Genomic DNA, 17,350 nt, shown 5'->3' with positions numbered 1-17,350 from the left:
ATTCATTCATCTTTTATTCTGCAAACATGCAACCTACATCCACAACCAAGGAGAAGCCCACACAACCTACTTTACCTTTAATAATAAAAAGGTATACCAGTCACCAGCCTTGGAGCAGCAGGGGCTCGGTCTTCCACCCACACAATGATCCTTTAGCAATAAAGATGTTTCCACAGACATGATGCTACACTCTGCTGCTCTTTGCTGTGCGGCAGTGGTGGGCAACCACAGGAGGATAAAAAAAGAGAGAAAGGTGCTAGCTTTTCAATGCACAGAGGGGAGCTCTGGACAGCCCTTTATCCGCCCACGCCTCGAAACCATAAACTATTACCAGCCAAGCAGAGAAATGGATAACGATGAATGATCACAGGAGTCATGCTTTAGCACTTTTCTAATGACTTGAAGCCAAAAGTTCCTCTAGTGAGCTGTACCTCACACATGCAGGATTTTCACCTCTTGCAACAAGTATATTACAGTGACTGTTAGAGTCACAGAGGCCTGAGAATTTGACTTTAAATCCCTAACTTGAAAGGCATTCCTCAGGAGATTCAGATCATAAGATTTATCCCTGATTAACCAGCCAAGTTTGCCTCACAGAAAGAAATAGAATCCTTGATTTAGTGTTTCATACTAACAAATATTTGAGCCAAAGCCTCTCAGTACTGTCACTTTTTTAATACTATGTAAATCCAATCCCACATTCCTTGTCTCCACAATATTATCAATGGTTACAAAGTGAAATAAAAAGAGAGGCATACTGTATATTCACCACATCCTCTGGGACCTACACCACCACATGGTTCTCAATAAAGCAATGCATTTCTTATGCACTGAGGGACACTGCTTCCATGGAAGAGCATGCGTCAGAAAGCCCACTTTCATGATGTATTCATGGTCAGCCTTCAAAAACACTGAAGCAAATGGACGGTTCAGCTTCTGCACACATGCACAATTACTTCATCTGAAAATGTGGTATTTGAAAGATGAAAAGGGGGACATGAGTTTTCATCTCTTTGCATTTAGTAAGCATGAGCACCACATATCCTGTTACATTTTCATCTCTTATGATCAAATGTCCTGTGCAGAAACTGACACTGATGATCAAGCCCTGCACACCAACCTCTCTTTCAAGCTTAGTCACAGTAATCTCGTCACAGGCATTACATTTTATTTCCGTAAATTTAATCTTCCCCTATCCGATATTTCCTCTTCTGTGTGAGATCACGTTATTTGTTTCCATTTCTGAGCTCCTTGCTGGCAATCTATCCTCACTTTGACCTCTGTAATCCCCCTCTGTAACTCTTCCTGTTTTCATCTTTGTCTCCCTCACTCCTTTCACTTGCCTCTCCCCTCTTGTAAGCTGCATCAGTATCAGATGTCTGCTGAGAAATGTTACACTCGCAAAGATGGTGGCAACTTCACAGTGTTGATTTCAATGGGGCACACAAGGCATCCTGACTTCATGAAGGAGCTTTAAGATAAAATATAGTACACAATGCTCAGTTCATAATTTATCAAATATATATGAGTAGTACACAAAAATGTGAAATGGCATCCACCCTGTAACAATGGGTGGAGTTGTGACCACCTGTAAGCTACCCGGCCTCTAATTGCTCTGTGAGCAGCTGTGGCTCATGTGCTCATTAAGACCTGGGTGCAGACGACAAACAAAGATATGATAACAAGTTGCAAGGTAACTCCTAAATCGTGTTGCTTCTGCCTGTCTCAAACCATAGCTTCTGAGGAGTACAGGGTGCTGCTTCTCAGCTAACAGCCATGGCTCTTGGACTTTTTCTGCGGTACGTTTCATTCTTCAGTGACTTCCTGAGCACTTAATTTGTTTCAATTACCTTCAACAGAGACTTTAATCAGGTTTGTTGCCTCTTCTTGGCCTCTTTTCAGGGTTTCCTGCATCTGTTTAATTCTGTTCCATGGCAGTAGTGCTTTACCAGCTGGAAGAGGTAATAACTGTCTTCCCAATTCCATTACTCCTCTAGAACAAACCATATTATCTTAACATTTTTTTTGTTTATTGCTATGTTAAGAGATTTATCACTCTATAAAGATTTTTCTTTAGAGTACATTGCAGAGATTTTCTTAAACCAATTAAATTGGGAGATAAAAACAAAATCAAAATGACAAACTCATCTGCAGAACAATAACATGGCTAACAGGAAAACAAAGGATGGGGAGGCGGGATGTTAAGAGCCGATTTTCATTTAGTCTTGGGTTAAGTTAATATAGCTAAAGTATCCTATGGCTGTCTTTAGGGTGGAACCTAATTCTTGTTTTTATACTGTCCGTCATAGCTGCTTCATTTCTGTCTTAGTTACAATAGTTAGGTTTAGGTAGATTTTGTTGCTGCCATGTCCTTGTCACCTTCTTCATGGCTCTCATGTGCAGTAAGTTAAAAAGATTCATCTTGAATTGTTCATTTCACAGGGTCCAGATATCCTCATATGTCAGACTCCCGTAACATTGGTGATGATGAAGATGACGAAGTGTTGATCTCAAACTTTGATCAGAACAGCTGGGAGATTCCAAACAATGGCCCTTCTGGGCCTGTATACACAAGCTACAACAAACCTCCAGGAGCACAGAATCCAGACCAGGCTCCATCTCAGCCCTACACACCTAGTGCTCCTTATGAGGATAGAGTTGTATATGGTGAGTCAACAGACTGGGGACTGGAAGACCCTGATAAGCAACTTTTATATCCTTTATACTACCAGCCGAGGGTTCAATCGATGCCTCAGCCTGAGACCCCAAACTACCAGGAGCCAATGCCAGACCCTCTTCAGCTGCTGACCCCCACCGATCAGGAGTACTTGCCAGACACTTTACAACCTAAAGCCCTGGTCTACCAAGAGTCTCTGCCAGACCATCTCCAGCTACAAGCCCCAGCCTACCAGGAGCCTGTGCCAGACCCTCTCCAGCTGCAAGCCACTGCCTACCAGGAGTCAATGCCAGATCCTCTACAGCTGCAAACCACTGCCTACCAGGAGTCTGTGCCAGACCCTCTCCAGCTGCAAGCCACTGCCTACCAGGAGTCTGTGCCAGATCCTCTACAGCTGCAAGCCACTGCCTACCAGGAGTCTGTGCCAGACCCTCTACAGTTGCAATCCCCGGCCTACCAGGAGCCTGTGCCAGATCCTCTACAGCTGCAAGCCACTGCCTACCAGGAGCCTGTGCCAGACCCTTTACAGCCTAAAGCCCTGGCCAACCAAGAGTCTATAAAAGAATATCTCCAACTGCAAGCCCCAGCCTACCAGGAGCCTGTACCAGACCCTTTACAGCTGCAAGCCGTAGCCTATCAGGAGCCTCTGCCAGACCCTCTCCAGCCTCAAGCCCCAGCCTACCAGGAACCAGTGCCAGACCCTCTACTGCCTCAAGCCTTGGATTACCAAGAATCTTTGCCTGGTTCTCTCCAACCTCAAGCACTCACCTACCAGGAACCATCTGACCATTTCAAGCTTCATGTCCTAACCTACCAGGAACCTGTGCCAGATGCTCTTCAGCCTGAAGCCAGGGCCTACCAGGAGCCAGCACCAGAGTCCCCTAGCTTTGATACTCTGCAGGCTGAGCTGGTTAGCAGTCTTTATGATGTGGCTGACCATGGTTCTGTTTCACCAGAGAGTGGCTCAAATCACAATCCTCATCTTGTGTATGAAGACATTTTTGAGTATCCTGAAAGTATTGAGCTCTCAAGTTATGAAGGAAGTAATAGAGATGCCACACAAGGAGACTTTTACTCTACACAAGAGGAGCCCACACATGAGGAAGACCAGCCCATCTACCCAGTTGGACCTAGAAGCTTCTCTTCTAGCTTGAACTTGAACAAGCCACGTAACGACAAGATCTCTTGGCGTCAACAAAAACCTGCAGTCAACATTGAAAAGGTTCAGGCTCCCCAGAAAGTGAGTGAACCCCTCCCTGCGATCCTCACTCCAGACCCTCAGTCAAGTTATATTGCTCAATCTGGAAACGGCTACCTGCGAGGCCTGCATCTCCGCTCCCACTCCAATTATTCACCAATATTTCCTATGCCTGCAGTAGTGCATGTAATGATGAATGCCAAAGTTCCTGAACCAAGTAAAGCAGCTGCCCCAAAAGGTGTAAAGAACCCTCAAAGGTATATCCAAAATTAAGAGTTCACTGTAAATTCAAACTAATGCACCTCCCAGAAATGGTTAGAGATTGTTGATTTGTCTTTCAGAGCTAAGTTGTAACCAAAGTGGACATTGATGCATCAGGTAAATATTCCCCTTGAGCTCACATTTAAAGTAATTCCACTGCATGTTTTAAACTATGATTTCTTGCTTGCAGGATAACATGACCTGAAAGGAAATGCAAAGATTTTATGCTTCCAGCTTGCAAGTTGTGCTCTCCGAAACAAAATAAAACTTTCAAACTGGAACTATCCTGTGTGGGCTTACATTTCCATGTTTAAGATCACATTTACCATCTGTGGTTGAGCAACTATACCATAAAGGGTGAGTAAGATATTTGGAAAACATTCTGAGCAAGCAGTGCTCAAGTTTTTTTTTTTTTTTTTGCTTTCAGTGTGAAACAGAGCTTGATCCTAATGAAATGTGTTGAGCCTTGTTTTTGTCCCTTGGCTAAACTGAACAACAGTGATCAGAGGCTACAGCTTATGCTTCTGCCACAAACAACAACTGTACAATACACACATGGGAGATGCTTACCTTGGCATTGAAATCCTTGTTTCCCAAATCCCCTGCAACAACAACATAAATTGTTACACATATGGTTGCTTCGTTCTGCCTCAGCAATATAATGTCTTTCTTTTTCTAGGATTCTAATGTCAAAGTCCTGAAGCTTCATTAGTGTCGGTAATGATGGGCAAACCTAAAAGCTTAAAATCTGGATGTACTTCTAAATGAGCTGCGGATAATAGGACATTGTACACTTTAAAAAGTATCTGAACGTTACATAGGCTGTGTGCTATAAAACCTGAGGAACCACAAGCTCTTCTGGTTTTATATCACTCAATGAATATTCAGCCCCATGAAGTCTGATTTGAAAGTGAGTGACGGGCTGCTAAAGAGACAGGTGTGCATATGGAATACTTACCATATGAAGTCTGTGCAATGGCTGCAGAACGTGGGCTGCTTAAAAAACCTCGCTGTAAATTTGTGGTTTTTCACTTCATGCACGTTTTTCTGTCGCAAAGCACCTTTGCGGGCGAATCGATTCCCGACCCCAGCTGAGTCATTATAATGTAAAAGGTGGTCAGCCATAATGGGGATTAAAAAAAAAACAAAAAAACACAGCCAAAACTTCCGTTTGTCCGATATCTGAGAGTCGCCTCCTCACCGCTCCTGGTAAGTGGTGCTGTTGGTGGTGGTGGGGTGGCTCCTGTCACACCGCACGCCTCCCCTCTGCCTGAACTGCAGCTGAGCTGAGCGCTTCTTTTTCATTTACAGTGACGTCATGAGGTCTGCCTTCACGTGCTGTGGGAAATATTCGCTTCAGTTTCAGCTCGCATTGGAAAACAAGGTTCTATAAGAAGTAGTTATCTGAAAACATTTAGACGACCAGTTATGCTTTTAAAACGTGCTAGATGAAGGTGTTTCGGTTTTATTAGTGTGCGTAAATGATTCTATCCTCTGGCGACAGAATAGGGGAGACACTGACACTTTTTGTCCCCCACTTTCAGGCGTCAGGGTAACAAAGTGGTAATGTTTAAAATAGACATTCATTCATACAGTCTACGGATGATATCCAAATCTATGTTTCTTATTTATTTCAAATCATATTTGCCCAATTTGTGATTCAAATCAAATTGAATTGATCTGACATCCAATAAAATGTGATTATGACATGGACGCCGCCTCCGGGCCCGCCGCCCATGACAACTAATTGTGCAAAGACAGAGCGCAGAGATCATGTCGATAGCATTTGTATGTGCCAGGAGTGATCCACGAGCAAGAAAACCCCTGTCACATTGTCAGTGCTGTGTGCCCCCTCATCCAATTACTAACCGCAGGATCTCACAGCAGCAGATACGAGTGACTCTGCGCAATTACGCATACAGTAGCCTACATAAAGCAATCATCATTCCGATAAACCCGGAGCTCTATCACAGTCCAAGAATATATATTTCAGTTGCTATTATGTTTCCTTTGCAAATTTTTCCTCGGGTTATGGTTTTGATTGGGACATGATATTTGCTGCTAAGGCATTACTGCGCATGGAGACGTTTCAATTACTGATTTACAAGAGTTGTACAGTACCAGCTGAACCTGTGTATAATGGCAAAAAGACACCGTTGAGATGCTGGCAGCTCATCTGAGTGACACAATCAAACGCAAAACTAGAGCTAACTGTACAGAGCAATAGAACTTTGTGGGGTTTTCTTTGCGCTTGAATATCATTAGTGCAATTTGCTTTGTGAGTTAGACCTTGAAACGGAACAGAAGGGGCAAATGATGCGCAATTATTGTTGCTATTAGTATCTGCAGTCCATTTGAATCCCTCCCTGAAAGCAGCCTCTTGGATCATTAAAGTATATGGTGACGATGAGAGACAGATCTTGACGCCTGGAACTGAGTTTTGTTGACTGAGCTATACTTGCAGGTGGGTTATTACACTCTGTCGTCTAAACTAAAATGATTGAATAAAACACAAGGCTATAGTATGAATCGAGGCAACACGTGCATCTATCCGCAAACATACGGTGTTGTGCGCCATCGTGTGGACTTTTAAGGACATTGCCGGTTTTGATGACTGAGAGGACCACACCAGTCTTCAATAAGACTATTCAAAACACTGCAGCACCTGTTTTTTAGTTGTACATATTACACTACTTTCTGGTCCCAAATGACAGGATATTTGATGTGCAAAACTACATATAATCTTATTATTGATTGTAAGGCTGTTATAATCTATTTCAAATATGTTAAAAAATACACAATTTAATGTAGGCTAAATGTAAAATTACCATATGGTACATTTAATATTCACAAATGTAAAATAAAAAAATGAAACCTTGATTCCCTCTTTATTTCCAAGAACTAAAACTATATTTTAAAACTATTTTGCCAAGTAATAAAAATGTAAACCTTTTTAAAAGGTTTCTTGAAGAGGATTGTCATCTTAGCATCTTAAATATTGCATATATTTTTATTTATATAATTATTGTATTTCTCAACTCGACTCAACTCAACTTTATTTATATAGCACCTTTCATACATAAAAACATGCAGCCAAAAGTGCTTCACAGAATAACAGACATAAAAAAAAACGACAGCAATGGTAAAATTATAAAAGGTATGATTATGAATAAAATACTTAAATACAAAATAAAATCAATACAGTTAAATTAATAAAATAAGTAATAGTGGAACGTAAAGTTCAAAATATAGTAGTATTAACAAGATCAGATGAATACAAAAAATAAATAGATAAAAAAATAATTACATAAGATAAATATATATTAAAGCAATGATTCCAAAAATAATGATTCAAATATTAATAATAAATAATACAAATAATAATGCAGTCCAGGGCTAAAAATAAATTACTCCAAATTGGATATTTTTTTTAGCACATATTAGTAGTATCTATCATTGTATTTTTTACAAATATTAAAAAATAAAATAAGATAAGACTATTCAATAGCCAAAAATCACAAGAGTACCCTACTGCAGGCAAGATGGCGCCGCCACAACATCCACACCGGAAGTCCATACCGGAAGTCCATACCGGAAGTTACAAAGCTAAAAACGTTGCAATAACACCCACACCGGAAGTCAATACCGAAAGTTACAAAAATAAAAGCCTTGAAAAACAGGAACGTGAACGCAAAATAAAAGCCTTCAAAAACACGTAGGTTTACGCGTAATTCTATGAACTTTTTTGCACTTACATTTTAATCGTATCAGTATTATTGACTAGTTGATTGACTCCAAAAGTGTATAGGCTGTTGAGAATTCAAGTTACTTAGAAGCCTGCACGAATCACTAAGTTATAGTGATAACGTCTCAGCCATGCACAGCCTTTTGTTCCGAGTGTGTGTTGAAATACTTAAAGCTGATTATGATGCTGCCGTGATGACATCTGCATATGCCTCTCTTGTTTTGTCTGGGTCATATGCTATTTTATGTTGTGTTAGCCTGACTGTACCTCAGTACAGTTTGCTGTAGTGTTTGTTCCAAATTACCTTGCATGCTGTCTGCCTATGTGATCACATGTATAGATTAATGAATGAATGAAATACAGATCCAGAGTAGATCCACAGTCACGAGAGAAGAGCAGAATGTTATCTATGGTGCAGGGGCGAGTGGAGGAGGAAAATGTAGAGGTGTGTGGTGACTGTTTCTTTTTTAACATAATTTGTAACACGTTACAATGACACAGTGACAGGGGTGTTCATTAACCACAAGAACAAACGGAGGGAGTGGTTTCTCCTTCTATTTTGAGACATTAGATGGGCGTAAACACTCTGAGCTTGTTAAACAGTTTTATTCAGATTGAATGCTTGATGCATGTACACCAATGTCTTAACAAGATCACTTTATTTGGCGTCCATGAAAACATTGAAGTTGGAACCTTCAATTAGAATGACTAGAAAAACTGCAAATGTATACATAGCTACTGTTTCTTTCCATCCAACCCCTACTTGAAATGTAGAATTATACTTTATTTTATGTTCTTTTAATGTTATATGTATGATGTCTTAACCCTTTTGTATTGATAATGTTGTACTTGAAAAAGAACAATGCACTTTTGCTATTACAAACTCCAAATCAACATAAAATATTAGGACTAAAATATTTCAACTTGAGGCACCACTGTCAGCCACTGATGATAGATGTACAGTACACATTTCTGGGGAGCCTCTGTTGTTTTTGTGGTGAATATAGATCTCTGTGTACAGCTTGAGTGTATTTTCCCTCTTACTTACAGTCTTTTCCTTCTCATCCCCTCCCCCCACACACACTAACACTCTACATTATTCTGTTCTTCATACACAGCGGGATCTCTCTCACTCACTCTCTCTATCACAATTAGCTTTCTGCTAATTGATTTAGCAGCGACAGACTAATGCAATCAATATGCTACACGAAGAAGAAACTTCCAGTTCGAAGCATCCGGCATTGGGTAGAGAGGGGGTTAAAGAATCACTTCCGGTATGGACTTCCGGTATGGACTTCCGGTGTGGATGTTGTGGCGGCGCCATCTTGCCTGCAGTAGGGTGCCTCTCAAAAATCAGTAGACGAGATTTCATTTTTTAGCACAATTTCCTAACTAATACAAATACAAGTCTCGACTTTATTTTTGTTATCACATAATAAAGGCCAGGAATTTTTTTTTAAAACGTATGAATGAAACCGTATGGGTAAGAGAATAAGTATTTTACAGCACGAATGCATGCAAAACCTGTCAGGTGATAATAAATCCACAGTCAGTTTACTAAATCAATAAAATATTGTCAACAGCAGAAAACAACAAACACTACAGCTGCACGCGGGGGAACTGAAGACGTCAGAGTATGCGGTTTCTATGACAACAAGAGAAGCAACGTCTCTAAGGAAAGCGGAAGTGGCGTAGAACCAGGAAGTTGAAGTTTTGAACCACTTTTAGCGGCGAAATCACTGTTCAGGGTAAGTTGCCTTTTAATATTACTTTACATTTGTTTCAACGAGTTCCTCCTGGTGATGTGTCCGTGGTTTGTTTCCTGAAGTTTGTAAGACAGCATCACTCCGCCAGCGTGTCACTCCTCTGCTTTAGCTCTTTTGCTAACGTGTGTTTGAGCTAGCCACAGTCTCAGCTCCTTTAGAAACTTGCTGTAAGCTGTTGTCATGTTGTTAAGCTAACATAACGTGACTCTGCGTGACTCTACACACATCTTACTCTACCTGATTTTAATTGAGTGTCTGTCTGTGCCATCTAACGCTTCACGCACAGTTGTTTTAGCTAACTGATACCCAGCTCTGCATCTCCACAAAAACCACCACTCCTGCCATCGTCTCCATCCTTACAAACTGTATCAGTGACCTCAAAAACTGGATGAGCAACAACTTCCTCAAACTCAATTGCAATAATTCTGAACTCATTCTTATTTGCCCCTTATCCCTCCTCCCCTCCACCCAGAACTTCTCACTAAGCATCTAAAACCACTAACCTTGGCATCATCCTCGACCCCACCCTCTCCTTCAAACCACACATCAGAAACGTCACCAAAACATCCTTTTTCACCTCCGCAACATTGCACGGCTTGGATCTTCTCTCTCCTCCTCTGCTGCAGAAACCCTCATACGCCTTCATAACCTCCCGACTTGACGATTGCAGTAGCAACGGCTTCCCCTCCACTGACCTCAAACAACTCCAATATGTCCAGAATTCAGCTGCCCGGTTACTCACCCACTCCCGCTCCAGAGCCCACATCACACCCATCCTTCAGCACCTCCACTGGCTCCCCATACAACACCGAATCCACTTCAAGACCTACAAAGCCCTGGCTCTCTGGAACTCTCTCCCTCCACACATCCACAACTCTGACTCACTTCAATCATTCAAAAACCACCTCAAGACCTACCTGTTAAAAAAAAAAATACAACACATGACCTCTACCCCTCGCCCCACCTCTGTCCTTGTTCTGTTTTATTTACTTGTTTTATTTTTACTTTATTTCATTCTATGAATTATTATTATTGTTCAATCCAATTCATCCCTTCAGGTGACCATGAGCAACCAGGAGGGCTCGTGGGATAGGTTGGACACGGAGTTTGACCATTGTCTTCTGGACATGAAGCCCTATGTCCTTAAACATCCCAACAAGTCAGGTGAGCTGTCGTTTTGAATTTAATCACTCTACATTTACACCACTAATATAACTTTTGGCACATTTTAATGCAGTTTTTTTGCTTGTCTTTTATTATACAGCATAAATTGATGTGATTAGAAACCCAAGACTTTAACTGTTTGGATAAAGCATTTATATAGCTGTAACATATATCCCTTGTCTCTCACTCTCCCTCTGACAACAGAGCGACAGCGATGTGCTATATGGATAAAGAAGCTGTGTGATCCAGCCACATGTGGTTCAGGTCTGTCAGGCCGTAAGAACCGCAACATGTACGCCCGTTTGCTCCTTAACATGCTGAAAAGAGGAGTCTTAGAGATGCCTTTCACCAGCAAACCAGAACCTGGCTGCCTGAAGACACTACCTACTTATATGGTGAGGGAATCTGTCATCTTGCAGTGATACATGTCACTAGTTCAAATCAAGTGGCAACCTCCGGTCTAAAAATAAGAGTCCAATGCGGAAGTGTTAAAAACTGCAGTTCATCGAGGATCTGCTTGAGGCTGGCTCCGGAAGTACCGGAAACCACAGACATACCAATTCAAAAAAGACGATCTTTACAGCAGAAATAAACATGTTACAGCCTGATACAAAAGACCAGTTTAGTCTGGATAGCTCATTTCTCAATCAGTGCACACTGTACAGGGGTTGAATTCTTTTCTAACGCAGCAATTTTTTCGAAGATATTAGGATTACAAGTCTTCAAATGAGAGGCAGAGCTGACTTGATTGACAGGCGGGAACACTGTAGCTGCTGGCTAAAAGACTCAAAGCCCGCCTCTTAATGACACAATCGCTCAACAGCAGCAATATGGCTGCCGCCGACAATTGGCCTCAAAACAGCGCTTCAGAAACAGATGGGTGACGCCACGTAAACTAAGTCCATATTTTATACAGTCTATAGTTCAAATCCACTTTTTCCACTTAATTTTCAGTGCAATGAACTTAATGATAATAATGAGGAGATGCTCATTTAGAGGCTGCACTTTTAATTGAGTCGAATGCAGTTGCAACTTGTTCAATATCAATACAATTCATCAAATGTACTGGTAGATCTATTAAAAAATAATAACATGTCCTGTCATTGAATTTTCTCTCTAGTTCATCTACTATGATGAGCCACTGGCTGGTCGGGCTGCGGAGCAGAGCAATGCAGGTCTGCCTGATTGGGTGACAGGAGAGCTGGGTGGCTTTACTGATGACGCTTTGGCTGTTGGTCTGCAAAAGGACAGAATCAGTTCTACACCTTTTGCAGCTCATCACAGGTACTGTGCACTGTAAATTACACCAGGTTAATAAATTAAGCTTAATTTTTATGAAACTATTGAAAAAAATAGCATTGAAATAATGTAGTAAGGATCCCAGTTTGGGAGGGGTCCAGCTGCAGACCTCCACTCTCAGCCGGCTTAGCAGCTCCTCCAATGTGAAGCGGAAGCTACCTCCATCGTAGGCCAGAAGTGACGTAAATCTGATCCTCCTTTGTGGTCTCAGCCGTCTGATAGGCTCCTCCAGCTGCTCCTCCTCTATTGTCGGACAAAAACCCTTGTTTTTGTAATTCCATTTTGAACAGGGTGACAGCACTATTTTTATGATAAGAGAATGCATAAAACAAAAATTGTAACATGATAAAATATGTCTGCCTAATGTAAAACAATGTCTTGAACATTTAGATATGGTAGCATATGACAATTAGCTTTGGCCTGTTGGAATCACTTTAATCACCATCATATAAAAAATAACTATGTGATGTACTTTGATTGAGCGCTTGGTGCTCGATTGTGTTTGTCTGTTGTAATTAGATGTAGGCTCTTGATTGTTTGTTGTTGCCATGACTACCACTAAAGGACAACAGCTACCGGCAGTCTCGTCGATGTCTTAATATATTTATATTATCAATAAGTGTTTGTATTAAATACCCCTCCTGCATTCAGGAGTGAGATCACTACAAGAGAGTCCACATATAACTCAAACTTCAACAAACTAAAACTAAATAACTGTGAAATAGTTATCATAAAACTGACTTAAATGAACATATTCTACCTTCATGTGTTGCATGCAATATTAAGTTAGTCATATTTATCCTACCTCTATCCCCGTTTTATGGTTAAAACAACAATGAATGTAAACACAGAGGTTGTGATAGGACTGTAGCGCAAATTAAACAATTGTGTCTCTCTGGAGGAGATGAAAACCGTCGAGATCATTACACCAAACGGAGGTGCCCACCAATTTACATTGTGTTATTGATGACATGCATTTTATACTTTGTTTTTTCAATGTAACACTATTGAGGAATCAGGTTAACAAAGGTAATTGAGAGGGGTCCAGCTGCAGACCTCCACTCTCAGCGCCGGCTTAATCCTGACGTCACTTCCTTCTGACGGTGGAGGGGATCTCAGAGTGGAGCCTGCAAGAGATTCGGCTGAGGGTGGAGGTCTGTAGCTGGACTGTCTTGCCCAGTTTGGAAGTTTGATCAGAAATATGTATTGGGGTATGGAAATGTACAGTCATGGCCAAAAGTTTTGAGAATGACACAAATATTACATTTTCACAAAGTCTGCTGTTTCAGTTTTTATAATGGCAATTTGCATATACTCCAGAATGTTATGAGGAGTGATCAGCTCAACTGCAATTAATTGCAAAGTCCCTCTTTGCCTTGAAAATGAACTTTATCACCAAAAACACATTTCCACTGCATTTCAGCCCTGCCACAAAAGGACCAGCTAACATCATTTCAATGACACACAGGTGTCACACACATTAACACAGGTGTGGGTGTTGATGAGGACAAGGCTGGCGATCAATCTGTCATGATTGAGTGACTGGACACTTTAAAAGGAAGATGGTGCATGACACCATTGTTCCTCATCTGTTAGCCATGGTTACCTGCAAGGAAACACGTGCAGCCATCATTGCATTGCACAAAAAGGGCCTAACAGGGAAGTTTATAGCAGCGAGTAAGATTGCACCTCAGTCAACCGTCTATCCAATTATCAAGAACTTCAAGGAGATAGGTTCAATTGTTGCCAAACAGGCTCCAGGGCACCCAAGAAAGTCCAGCAAGCGCCAGGACTGTCTCCTGAAGGTGTTACAGCTGCGGGATCGGGCCACCACCAGTGCAGAGCTTGCTCGGGAATGGCAGCAGGCAGGTGTGAGTGCATCTGCACGCACAGTGAGGCGAAGACTTTTGGAGGAAGGCCTGGTGTCAAGGAGGGCAGCAAAGAAGCCACTTCTCTCCAGTAAAAACATCAGGGACAGACTGATATTCTGCAGAAGGTACAGGGACTGGACTGCTGAGGACTGGGGTACAGTCATTTTCTCTGATGAATCCCCTTTCCGATTGTTTGGGGCATCTGGAGGAAGGCTTGTTCGGAGAAGACGAGGTGAGCGCTATCATCAGTCCTGTCTCTTGCCAACAGTGAAGCATCCTGAGACCATTCATGTGTGGGGTTGCTTTTTGGTCAAGGGAGTGGGCTCTCTCACAATCTTGCCTAAAAACACAGCCATGAATAAAGAATGGTACCAGAACGTCCTCCGAGAGCAACTTCTCCCAACCATCCAAGGGCAGTTTGGTGATGAAGAATGCCTTTTCCAGCATGATGGAGCACCTTGCCATAAAGCAAAAGTCATAACAAAATGGCTCGGGGAACAAAACATTAAGATTTTGGGCCCTTGGCCAGGAAACTCCCCGGATCTTAATCCCATTGAGAACTTGTGGTCAATCCTGAAGAGGCGGGTGGACAATCAAAAACCCACAAATTCTGACAAACTCCAAGCATTGATTATGCAAGAATGGACTGCCATCAGTCAGGATTTGGTCCAGAAGTTGATTGACAGCATGCCAGGGAGAATTGCAGAGGTCTTGAAAAAGAAGGGTCAACACTGCAAATATTGACTTATTGCATGAATTCTGTGTAATTCTCAATAAAAGCTTTTGATACTTATGAAATGCTTCTAATTGTATTTCATTATACCATAAAAACATCTGACAAAAACACCTAAAAACCCTGAAGCAGCAGACTTTGTGAAAATGTAATATTTGTGTCATTCTCAAAACTTTTGGCCATGACTGTATATTGTGGAACTTAAAAACGGACAAGGGACTAGATTTTAAGAGATGGTGGCTGGATGTATTCATGGTCGAAGTAGAAATTTTCAACATGGCACAATGACAAATAGTATTATAGATGGACATATCTCGGTGCTCTTTTCACCCCTGTCCAAATGGTACAGAGTGGCTCTTCTCTTTGAAATGCATTACACTTTACAAAAGAAAACAGTCCTCCATGGGCATTTGAAGACTGAAAGAGCGCTCCTCCTTGTTCTAGCTTGCGGCTATGATGAAAAGTCTGACTTAAAAACCTTTTGGTTTGTTATTGAAGATGCTACATATGACGCAAAAGAAATGTATCCAAGCATTCTGTTTTGATGCTCTTTTATCAAACCGACTTCATTGAACCTGACTGTGGAACTGGATACACACAGCTTTCATGACTGATCGCCCATCGTATTTGCTCGGCAGCACTATCTAAAAAAGCCCCAAAACATTGCTGAGTACTTGCATCAGTCTGCATGAGCTGTCCATTCTGACTTTTCAAAGACATGCACTTCAAAACAACATGAGAGGAGGATGAGGAACCTCTCTTATTCTCTCCACACTCTTATTCTACTCTTCACACTTTTCCCTGTCGTTGAACCTGAGGTCTAACTCCCACAGTGGGAGGAGGGGAGCAGAGAGTGAGGCTTGCTCGCTCATTAGATTGTCGTCTGTTTTTTAAATCGTTCCATCTAAACAATCACATCTTGATGCCTAAAACATGAATGTATGTTTGAGCTGCCCGATGAAAACAGCTCATGTGAAACCTCATGTGTAACTCTGGTGCGTGTGCATACACATTCATGTAGAAGTCTTTCAACATGCTTTGCTAAATCATCAGCCATTCTAGCTAGCTTAGGGATATTTCCTCTGACTCCAGGCAGTGCAGGGACTCAACGAAGTGGTGTTAGTAATGGCTCAGGGTTTTTTTTTTTCATTCCAATTAACAAGGAAAGGCAAATCAGAGCCCAGTGGCTTGATATGCTCATTAGCATAATAAAAAGAGAGCACTGTAAGTGTAGTAAAGAGAGCTTAATATCCACTAGGGCACTGTGTGAAAGAGAGAACAGGCCCCCTGCTTCCATATTTAATTCAGATTTTACTGTCAGAGCATGATGGAGTGTTTGATTCTTAGCAAACGACCATTAGGAGTTGTCTTTAAATATTTGTCAGGATTTAACTTGAATTACCAAGCCTGGGTCAGCTTAATATGCTTCAATACTGTGATTGAATATCTATCTGGGAGTACATTTAAATTTCTGGCCCACTTAAAGCACTTGTCCCTAGAGCTGGGCGATAATACAAAAGATGTTGTCCCAATAAAATGTTTCATATCAGTCGATATCGATAATTATCGGGATAAATGTGAAATTATAATTTCATTTAAATTTAAAGGCACATTTTTGGTCCTGAGTGAACATTGAAGAAACCAGACAGTTTGGTATCTGGATTTAGTTTTCTGGTGAGCTTCTTGAATCCCTTATTTTTGAACAGAAGAAGGTCTTTTGTATAAGATGAGATTTTCGTGAAGTTTTTAGTTTGTAGATTCTTATATTTCTCAGGTTGAGATAATTTGCATAATCTGATTTAAATTTACAACAAAGAAATATCAAATTGTGCATTGTGTATCAGTTTAGTAGAGTACTGTTTTGAGTTGTGCACTCCCCTTTAAGATTACTAAGTGTTACGGGCAGAGTTGTATTGTTTCCCACAGTGCATTGAAAGCATCAAGGTTTTTCAGTGTTCAGTTGTACTGCTGTCGCGATGGACATTAAACGTGTTTGAAATGCACAGCTGAAGTTGTCTTCCTGCTCCTCTTTTACCCACATCATGAAAGTTTATTTAATTAAGTGTATTAAAGCTGGGGTTGGTAGTCAGATTTAGATACACTTTTTGTTATACTGTTAAAATGATCTTTATGTCCCGATAGCAATCAATACATGTGTTCTTAAAAAAGAGCGAAGAAAAGCCAACCAATCCCTGCCATCAGAGGACAATTTATGAAACCAATCAAATCCCGTCCTGCCGTTCTGCCCGCCTCCCGTGAGTACATTTCCCCGGCGTGTACTCCCCACCCCCTGCCTCTGATTCCTCTGCCTCTATTTACTGCCCCTCTCGCTCGACCTCGAGCCTGTCCCCTCTGACCCCATGAGATGCTTTACTCAGGACTGTAGTCCGGATTAGAGTCTAAAAAGCTCTCACAACGGGGGCTCTGATAAGCAAAAAAATTAATGACACTGTATTATATGTATTATAGCTTTTCTCTTGATATCATGTCACCGGTACAACTGGATAATGCTAGCATGACAGTTGTGAGTACTAACAATAGCCATGTTTGTTTGTGTTTTTAACTTTCACTATGATAATGTTTTGGTGTTTTCTTACCGCTGAGTGAGACATGAGTTGACGTAGTGCAAAAGACAA

General features: G+C 41.3%; 3 protein-coding genes across 3 annotated transcripts in view; 2 read left to right on the top strand and 1 right to left on the bottom strand.

Annotated features, from left to right (window-relative positions):
• LOC117832915 (protein kinase C alpha type-like) overlaps positions 1 to 5,261 on the bottom strand; it is a 130,421-nt gene extending 125,160 nt beyond the window's left edge. Inside the window, 2 exon segments of the mRNA XM_034712238.1 lie at positions 4,707 to 4,738; positions 5,095 to 5,261. Of these exon segments, the coding sequence (XP_034568129.1) occupies positions 4,707 to 4,738; positions 5,095 to 5,261 (199 nt within the window).
• Positions 1,657 to 4,417, top strand: LOC117832916 (extensin-like). The gene is made up of 5 exons (XM_034712239.1): positions 1,657 to 1,799; positions 1,903 to 1,961; positions 2,443 to 4,132; positions 4,217 to 4,253; positions 4,327 to 4,417. The coding sequence occupies exons 1-4, from the start codon at positions 1,777 to 1,779 to the stop codon at positions 4,227 to 4,229; spliced, it is 1,785 nt and encodes a 594-aa protein (XP_034568130.1). The 5' UTR covers positions 1,657 to 1,776; the 3' UTR covers positions 4,230 to 4,253; positions 4,327 to 4,417.
• A 3,987-nt stretch (positions 5,262 to 9,248) lies between the features above and the next one.
• Positions 9,249 to 17,350, top strand: part of LOC117832143 (centrosomal protein of 112 kDa-like) — a 143,243-nt gene continuing 135,141 nt past the window's right edge. The window contains 5 exon segments of the mRNA XM_034711133.1: positions 9,249 to 9,364; positions 9,465 to 9,629; positions 10,706 to 10,811; positions 11,016 to 11,206; positions 11,932 to 12,095. Coding sequence (XP_034567024.1) covers positions 10,712 to 10,811; positions 11,016 to 11,206; positions 11,932 to 12,095 — 455 coding nt within the window. The 5' untranslated portion in view covers positions 9,249 to 9,364; positions 9,465 to 9,629; positions 10,706 to 10,711.

This window comes from Notolabrus celidotus, chromosome 20 (assembly GCF_009762535.1).
Source record: "Notolabrus celidotus isolate fNotCel1 chromosome 20, fNotCel1.pri, whole genome shotgun sequence".
Taxonomy (NCBI): domain Eukaryota; kingdom Metazoa; phylum Chordata; class Actinopteri; order Labriformes; family Labridae; genus Notolabrus; species Notolabrus celidotus.
The sequence above is the reverse complement of the archived record's forward strand: the minus strand, read 5'-3'. Positions and strand labels throughout refer to the sequence as shown.

Bases quoted from the DNA above. Each gene is read 5' to 3' on its own strand.
- LOC117832916 (XM_034712239.1), top strand. From the start codon at position 1,777: ATGGCTCTTGGACTTTTTCTGCG. The intron at 1,800-1,902 runs GTACGTTTCATT...GCCTCTTTTCAG, and splicing joins GCTCTTGGACTTTTTCTGCG to GGTTTCCTGCATCTGTTTAA. The intron at 1,962-2,442 runs GTAATAACTGTC...TTCATTTCACAG, and splicing joins TGCTTTACCAGCTGGAAGAG to GGTCCAGATATCCTCATATG.